This window comes from Trypanosoma conorhini (genome assembly GCF_003719485.1).
Source record: "Trypanosoma conorhini strain 025E chromosome Unknown Tco_14.4_contig_00453, whole genome shotgun sequence".
NCBI lineage: Eukaryota > Euglenozoa > Kinetoplastea > Trypanosomatida > Trypanosomatidae > Trypanosoma > Trypanosoma conorhini.
Genome location: NW_021704537.1, coordinates 5,089 through 13,100, shown reverse-complemented (window position 1 = coordinate 13,100; position 8,012 = coordinate 5,089). Strand labels below are relative to the sequence as shown.

General features: G+C 53.6%; 6 protein-coding genes across 6 annotated transcripts in view, besides 5 other annotated features; 5 read left to right on the top strand and 1 right to left on the bottom strand.

Moving 5' to 3' along the window:
* The window catches only part of Tco025E_06600 (hexose transporter), a gene marked incomplete at both ends in the record, with an annotated part of 1,137 nt that extends 1,075 nt beyond the window's left edge, over positions 1-62 (top strand). Inside the window, one exon of the mRNA XM_029373475.1 lies at positions 1-62. This exon is cut by the window's left edge and continues 1,075 nt beyond it. Coding sequence (XP_029226454.1) covers positions 1-62 — 62 coding nt within the window.
* Positions 63-76: 14 nt separating this feature from the next.
* On the top strand, positions 77-754 carry Tco025E_06599 (hexose transporter; the record flags this gene model as incomplete). Its single annotated transcript, XM_029373474.1, has 1 exon — positions 77-754. One exon carries the CDS (start codon positions 77-79, stop codon positions 752-754), a length of 678 nt encoding a protein of 225 aa, XP_029226453.1.
* A 206-nt stretch (positions 755-960) lies between these two features.
* Positions 961-989: a sequence feature (A-rich).
* A 753-nt stretch (positions 990-1,742) lies between these two features.
* Positions 1,743-2,762, top strand: Tco025E_06598 (chaperone DnaJ protein; the record flags this gene model as incomplete). Its single annotated transcript, XM_029373473.1, has 1 exon — positions 1,743-2,762. One exon carries the CDS (start codon positions 1,743-1,745, stop codon positions 2,760-2,762), a length of 1,020 nt encoding a protein of 339 aa, XP_029226452.1.
* Positions 2,763-2,821: 59 nt separating this feature from the next.
* Positions 2,822-2,851: a microsatellite.
* Positions 2,852-3,118: 267 nt separating this feature from the next.
* Positions 3,119-3,177: a sequence feature (A-rich).
* Positions 3,178-3,316: 139 nt separating this feature from the next.
* Tco025E_06597 (small G-protein) lies at positions 3,317-4,009 on the top strand (the record flags this gene model as incomplete). The annotated part of the gene is made up of 1 exon (XM_029373472.1): positions 3,317-4,009. One exon carries the CDS (start codon positions 3,317-3,319, stop codon positions 4,007-4,009), a length of 693 nt encoding a protein of 230 aa, XP_029226451.1.
* A 478-nt stretch (positions 4,010-4,487) lies between these two features.
* On the top strand, positions 4,488-6,380 carry Tco025E_06596 (putative small G-protein; the record flags this gene model as incomplete). Its single annotated transcript, XM_029373471.1, has 1 exon — positions 4,488-6,380. One exon carries the CDS (start codon positions 4,488-4,490, stop codon positions 6,378-6,380), a length of 1,893 nt encoding a protein of 630 aa, XP_029226450.1.
* Positions 6,381-6,592: 212 nt separating this feature from the next.
* On the bottom strand, positions 6,593-7,276 carry Tco025E_06595 (uncharacterized protein; the record flags this gene model as incomplete). The annotated part of the gene is made up of 1 exon (XM_029373470.1): positions 6,593-7,276. One exon carries the CDS (start codon positions 7,274-7,276, stop codon positions 6,593-6,595), a length of 684 nt encoding a protein of 227 aa, XP_029226449.1.
* A 157-nt stretch (positions 7,277-7,433) lies between these two features.
* Positions 7,434-7,450: a microsatellite.
* A 518-nt stretch (positions 7,451-7,968) lies between these two features.
* Positions 7,969-8,012: a microsatellite.

Here is an 8,012-nt window from a genome sequence, read left to right as displayed (position 1 = left end):
GGAGGACGACGAGGCGCTGGACCCGAATGAGTACGGCTACATGCAGATGCTCGGCCCTCTAGCGATTGGGATTGTGATGGATATATCGGCGCAGTTCACCGGGATCAACGCCGTGATGAACTATGCGCCGACGATCATGGGCAACTTGGGGATGGAGCCCCTTGTGGGGAACTTCGTGGTGATGGCATGGAACTTTGTGACGACGCTCGCCGCGATTCCACTTGCCTGGTACTTCACGATGCGCCAGATGTATCTCGGTGCCACGCTCGTGGCGTCGGTGGCGTGCCTGCTTCTGTGCGGGATCCCTGTGTACCCCGGCGTTTCCAGCACCAACGTGAAGAACGGTGTTGCGATCACTGGCATCGCCATATTCATCGCCGCGTTCGAGCTTGGTGTTGGACCGTGCTTATTTGTGCTTGCTCAGCAGCTTTTCCCGCGCTCGTTCCGCCCGAAGGGTTCGTCCGTCTTGATGGTGGTGCTGTTCCTTACCAATATCATCATCAACGTCTGCTACCCAATCGCGACGGAGGGCATGTCCGGCGGCCCGTCCGGCAACCAGGACAAGGGCCAGGCGATCGCTTTCATCTTCTTTGGCTGCACGGGCAGTGTGTGCTTCGCCGTGCTGGTGTTCTTCTTGTTCCCGTGGGAGGAGGAGGCACCTCAGAGCCGCGGCGACGCCGACGAAGAGCCCGTGCCGCCGGAACGCCAGTCACAGACTGAGGCTGCCGCCCCTGGTAACCGCCAAGGTGCGTGAGTGAGTGGTGTGGCGCCGCCGGAGGCGCGAGGAAGCGTTTGCCTCCTTTTCTCGTCCATATAACAAAACGAGGGGGTAGGACTGCGCTGCCGCTGACGGCTTGTGGGCGGTCGTGAGACAACCGAATGAAGCGGCAATGCTTGTGTGATGAGCTCATGGATACTTTTACTTTTGCTTTTTAAATTATTTTAAGATAATTCGTCGTGTTCTTTTTTTCTTTAATTTTTTTCTTTTTAATGTCCGTGCGGTATTTGTTGTTTCTCCGTGTTAGAAAGTGATTGAAGTAACGGGGCATTTCACAGTGTTGGGGTACATTGGGGAGTTGTGCTTGGTTGTGTTGCCCGTTTTTTTTTGTTGTGCTTGCGCTTTGGGCGTCGTTAGGGTGTTTGTTTGCGCGGCTTGTTTTAAAGGCATGTTGTGAGGTGGAATTGAATGACTTGGAAAACGGAATATAAGTGATGAGGTTTCGGGATTTATTGTCGTCACGTCGTCGTAAATAAACGCTGATTATTAAATTACTGAGGCCTGTTGTTTGGAAGGACGCTGCTGAGTTTGGGGGCACTGGTGTACTTTGCCCCTCCCTTCCATCCCTTTGTTTCCTTGCCGTGCGCACTTTTTCTCCCTCACTGAGCGCCGGAAGCCCCTGAAGCGAGACAATTCTCAGCGACAGAGCAAAGAGATGCCTTCTGCGCAGCCTCCTGCTGCGCATTTGGAGGAGGTTGGGTGCACCAGCAATGTTCCTTTTTCATTAGTATTCTCTGGGTAATCTGGAACTTATGCAGCGGCCAGGCGCGGGCGGTCAGAGAGCGGTTTGAGTTTTAATGTTTTTTTTTAAATGTTTTTTTCCCGTTTTTTTTTTGCGTGCTTCTCTTTCTTTCCCTTTGCCTACTGTACCTGATTTTTTTTGGGGGGTTTTGTGTTTTTGATTGGTCTCTATGTTTTTTTTTGTTTGTTTTGTGATCTTAATAGGTTGCTGTTTTTTGTAGATATGGGCATTGACTATTACAAGGTTCTTGGTGTTGGCCGGAATGCCTCGCCGAGTGATATAAAGAAGGCCTATCACCAGCTGGCTTTGAAGTACCACCCCGATAAATGTACCGGTAATCGGGAAGAGGCCGAAAGGCGTTTCAAGGAGGTTTCGGAAGCGTATGATGTTTTAAGTGACGAACAGAAGAAGAAAATATACGACGTGTACGGTGAGGAGGGCCTGAAGGGCGGGATCCCTGGAGCTGGGGAGGGTGGCGGCGCCGCGGGTGCGGGGGCTCGCGGCGGCGTCCCCTTCGGTACGAGGTACACTTTTTCAGATGGCGATGCGTTTAACATTTTTCGGTCGTTTTTCGGCAGCAGCGATCCATTCATGGGCGGAGAAGAGTTTGGCGGCGGCGGTGGGATGGGTCTTCACCGGGTGTTTCGAGGGTTTGGGGGCCCGCAGGGGTTTACGACGGGCTTTGGGTCGCCAGAGATGTCACCGATGAGTGAAGTGCCTCCCGTGGAGTACACCTTTGCATGCACTTTGGAGGAAATCTATACGGGGTGTACTAAAAAGTTCAATGTCTCACGCCAGATGCCGGGAGGCACCGAAAAAAAGATGTTTGAAGTTGAGGTGCTTCCTGGTTATAAAAAAGGCACAAAAATCCGTTTTCACCAGGAGGGAGGTATTGTGCAGGGATATCCACCGAACGTTCTGGCCGATATGGTGTTCATCCTGGACGAGAAGCCTCACCCTCGGTTTGAACGCAGTGGCACAGATGTCCGCACGACGGTTCACATCAACTTGAAACAAGCGTTATTGGGAACAAAAGTGAACGTTTTGGCACTTGACGGAACTAATACAGTGCTACCACTGACTGGAGTGAGCAAGAATGGGCGTCAGTTGCGTGTGAGCGGTAAGGGCTTCCCCGATCGGAAGACAGGACGCAATGGCGACATGTACGTCACAATTGCCGTTGACATGCCTGTGTCCTTGGATGATGCGACAAGGAGTTTGGTGGAGAAGTGCCGATTTTAGGTACGGCAATACAGATCATTATTATGCCTTTTTTAAAAAAAAGCCGAATTCCCTATCTTTTTTGTTTTGTTTTGTTTTGTGTTATTGTGCTGTCTACGTCTTTTTTAGGCGCCTCTCCTCTTGTAGTGAAGCATGTTTCGCCAGTTCTGGCGAATTTCTCCGCTTTTTTACTACTCAGGTAGTTATTATCTGTATTGCGGAGTCATCTGCGTGCATTTTTTTTGTTTATTGATTCTGCGAGGCAAGGGGAATAAAGATCTCCGCCTTTTCCCTCTCCCATTTTATGCTGCAGGAGCAGCAGGGTCTTTGGCGTGAGAAAAACGAGGGGCAGAGGAAAGCAAGATGTGGTGCGCATATTTTTCTGCTTTTGCTTCTTTTCTTGCCTTTGTTTGTTTGTTTGTTTTTTTTTTTTCTTCGCCGCTCTGGGCATCGCTGGTGTGTGCGCTGGTTGAGGTTGGGATTGCCATTGCCTGGGCTCACCTCTCGGCCGGCGGCGCGGGCGGGGCAGGGTAACGGGGGCCAGCCAGCAGCACAGCGTCAAGCGGGGTGGGGCAATGCTGGAGTGTGTGGAAAACAGCATCAAGGTGATCGTGGTGGGGGACGGCAATGTGGGCAAGACGTCAATGTTGCGGCGGTTCGTCAAGGGGGAGTTCGTGAACCAGTACAAGAAAACTATTGGGGCAGAATTTATGGAGAAAAATGTCTTCCTGCACCAATCCAACACGACAGTGAAGCTCATGCTCTGGGATACGGCTGGGCAGGAGGTGTTCAATTCCCTCACCCAGGCGTATTACCGTGGTGCTGGCGCGGCAATACTGGCGTTCAGCACAGTCGATAAGCACAGTTTTATGAATGTGGTGAACTGGAAGAGGAATGTCGAGAACGTGTGTGGTATTATTCCAATGGTCCTTTGCCAGACAAAGTTTGACCTTGCACACGACGCGGCCATCACGAACGAGGAGGCAGAGCAGCTAGCAATAGAGCTTCAGTTGCCATTTTTTCGCGTATCCACGAAGGACGACTTCAACGTGACGCAGCTCTTCGAATACACGGCTGGGATGTGCCTGAGCGAGGAGCCGGGAGAGAATCGGAGTGCGCCACTGGAGGCGTCTTCACAACTCAGTAGAAATAAGGTTCCTGGTGCGATGGCCACGAGGCCCGGAACCCAGTCAATGATGCGCGTTGACCTGAGGGCGTCAAAACCAGGGGACAAGAAGAAGAAGAAGAAGCTCTGTACACTAATTTGAGATTGGCTGATTTTTTATTCTTCCTCTTCTTTTTCCTCAGTTGCTGGTGTGGTGGCTCGCCCAGACCATTTCCGGGTACGGAGTATACTCTGTATTGCGCAACTTCTGGGACGCCCCCCCCCCCAAAGAGTATGGTGGAACAGGGCAAAGGCTGTTGAGCCGGAATAAGTTGGGGCCATGAGAGGTGGCGGGATGGGGAGCGTCATGGCGTGTGTGCGTGGATGTGGAGTTTGAGATATTGCCTTGCAGCTGCGCACAAAAGCAAAGAAACCGCGTCCACGTGCCCGGGGACGCCATAGTCGTGTGAGCTGCACTGTAATTCCGTCGTCTGCTTGAACACCAGGGTGGCTCAAGGTGTGGGTGTCTTCAGAAGGATTGCGTGTGCTTATTGATGCTCGTTCCTTGACAAGGCTTTGTTTTTGCCAATGCTTACTACACAAGGAAAACAAGAGAAGTGGCCCTGTCGTTTGACCATTGCATGTCACTTCTAAATAGGTTAAGGAGGCTATTTGAAAGGGAGAGGAACCCGTCTCCAGCGCGGAGCACGGGAAACGGCTCCGCCCTTCCAGGGGCGAAGAGAAATACTACCGGTGGTGGCCCGAACATTTGGCCCGTGCACCCCGATGTTCAGCGTGAGATACAGAGGGGCTCGCATTTGAATATGAAGGTCGTTGTGCGTGGGATGCGCCGCACGGGGAAGTCAACTATTGTCTCACGTCTCTGCGGATACGCTCCGCTTGGCGGTTACACACCTTCGCCAGAAATCAGTGCGGGTACCATTTTTTACCGTAGCTATGCAGGAAGGACAGGAGTTGGCGGCGGTGGCAGCAGCGGTGCGAAGGTGGAGTTATGGGACGTGGTTGACGAGGGCTTCAGTGCCTCCCAACCGTCGTCCACGGCACGACACCCAGCCCTGGCGGATGCGCGCTCCATCGATGTCTACAGGGGATGCCATCTAGCAGCTTTTGTTGTAGATCGAACTCGGAGGGAGACGCTGGAATATGCTGTGCGTGAAGCGCGTCATGTTCCACCAAATACATGCGTCATTTTTATTCTGAACTTTTATGATGCGCCCAGAGATGCGCATGCTGTTTCGGAGCGTGACATTGATGCTGCGTGCACGGGTCTCCGACGGGCCACAACGCCTATGATTTTGGCGGCTTCTGCAGGTCGTTTGCCGCCGGAGGATTACTCTATCGCTGCGACTTGGGTGAGCATCAGTGCCGCGACCGGCCAGGGCATGGAGTCGCTTCGCAACGCCTTTGAGATTCCATATATGCTTCTCAAAATATCGACGTTGGAGGCTCACATTCACGCGTGTTTTCATTTTGTTGAGGAGCATCGGACATGGATGCTCCGCGAAAGAGCCAATTTCCTCCTTCAGGAGAAAGTAAACCAGCAGGCGCTACGGGAGGGCGGAACTGAGCCGCTCGGGGCGGCCTCTCGTCCATTGCCCACGGGCGGAGGTGGTGGTGCGCCGCCGCGGGACGAGGGGCGGGGCCCACCCACGTTGAGTATCGTCGCCGGCGACCGACTTCATCGCGATGTGGAGGAGGATGAAAACGGAATTGCAAGGGACTTTTTTAACGACATTAGGGGGGACGAGGAGGAGGATGCGGGGGGGGCTGGCGCGGGAGCAGGGAGGCGCAGAAGCAGTAGCGGTAGCGGTAGCTCTGACAGCGGCCACCGAAAGTGGATGCGCCCCCCCACTGGGGCAGTTGTGCCAACAGTCTCCGCCTCGCCGCCACCGCCACCAGAGCCCACGACAAAGCTTGCGTCCCACGCGTCTCATGGGGCTCCTGCGACCATAACACATCCTGCTGCTACTGGCAGTGCCCCTGTTACTGTGATTGACGAGGATGCGCTGCAGATGCGTGTGCCAGCTGCGGGCTTTCGTGACTTTGATGACAACGTGCTTGACGTTGGAGACAATCAGAGTTTAGACGGTGATTTCTTCGGTTCTGACCACTCTGGGGAGGATTCCTCCAGGCACAGTGCGGCAGTGGCTACTGACGGCGACGGCGGCGACGAGGGCGATGAAGTCCGCACGGAGTTCAGCGCACACCTGCGTGCGCCGTTGGCTGTGGCGGAAGCGTCCACGAATAACGTCCAAATTGAGCCCCGCACGTCCTCCATTTCTGCCGATGTCAGTGCCCTGCTACAGCAGATGCAGAGTATGCTAGGGACCTCTGTTGACGAGGAAGGTGCACTGCATGTGCGCCACGACAAGCGCAAGGGCCAAGCCCGCCACAAGAGGAAAGATGCGGCGCGAAGTAAAAGACGCCACCATCATGTGGGTCAGGATGATGGCTCTAAAGGGGTGAAAAACACCCTTAGTGATGATGGGTCTTTTGAGGTGATCAGAGAGTGATGGAATATATACTATTAATTTTGTCCCTTTGCAGCGACTTGCTCCGTCCCTTATCGCTGCGGCGCAGAGCTTGGGGAGGGGGGGGGGAAGGGCGTGGATGTCCTGTGACAAATCACTATTCCTAGTCCTGACTCATTGTTTCCCATGCGCTTTCCTTCAGTGTGTGTTTTTTTTTGTCGTCCTTGTTGCCGTTGTCGTTTTGCCGCTTGCCCTTACCAATGGCCCCCATTCACCCACGCCGTTCCCTGCCTTTTTGTTTTCTTTTTCCTTCTTTTGCTTTGCTTTGCTTTGCTTTTTTCCTGCATCCACGCTCTCAGTTCATAGTAAGCTCCGTCGCCTCTCTGGGCCACCAGGGAACTGGTGGCTTTGCGCTGCTTGCCGGGGCGGATAAAGTGCCGTATTGGCCCCCAGTCCTGTCCGCCATCCCCCTCCCCCCAAATGGGCCTTCTAGACCACTTCTTCAGGCTGAAACCTTCTCGCAGGGGCAGAAGTATAGTTATTCTCGGACTGGGCAACGCCAGTAAGACACGCATCCTCAAGAAGCTGAGCGACGGTGGCACCGCAAACACGATGCCAACGCAGGGCTTTAACATTAAAACCCTTACCGTTGAACTCTGAAGCTTAGTGTTTGGGACATTGGGGGTCAGAAGTCTATTGGGCACTACTGGCAACACTATTTTGGAGGCATGGATGCGCTCATCTTTGTTATTGATGCTTCTGACATGCAGCATATGGAGGAGGCAAAGCTGGAGCTGTACCATATATTGGAGGAGGAAAAGTTGGTGGGTGTACCACTTTTGCTGTTCGCAAATAAAAAAGATGTTCTGGGGGCGTTGACGGCTGAGGAACTCACAACAACTTTGCAGATGAACGAGGTGCAGGACCGCAAGTGACATGTCCAGTCGTGCTCCGCGAAGGCTGGAGAGGGGTTGGATGTGGGTGTGGTGTGCATAGTAGAACAGCTGCAGCGGAGTACCCCTTGTCGCTGAATGGGTGGCCTATGGCCTGGGAACATTCCTGATGTATGATTGCTTTTCCTCCCCGGCGTTAAGTTATATATATATATATATTAATCACAACGGGAAAGGAGCTTTACTTCCTCGTTACGAAACGGTAGATAAAAGCGGATTCTGAGAAAATGAAAATGGGGTGTCCAGCGCTGCTTCCTCAGTGCTGCGCCAGTACCGAAGAAAATTAAAAACCAAATGAAAAGTGAACAGGAACCAGTTGAATATTCTTGACCGCTGCGGGTCTTATTTTGTTGTTTTTGTTTTATTTGCTTCAGCTTGCGTGAGCGCATGTTTCAATGCATGCCTGGCGGTGCGCGCGGCCCCGTCATCTTCTCTGGTGCGGCGGGGCGGGGCGTCCGCCTCTCCCCCGGACGAGGCGTGGACCTCCGGGGGGCTTCCCTCGCACCCGCCACGCAGTCCTTGTTTACTGCGCTGCCTTCCGCATGGGGGCACGCCCAACAGCTCGGGGCCATTCCTCGCCTTCGCTCTCCTCGTCCCTCCCACCTGCACCGTTTCCAGGCGCGTGCAGCGACACGATGCAATCCCGTCACTTGTGCTCTCTACACTTTTCTCTCTCTACACACACACACACACACACACACACACACACACACACACACAC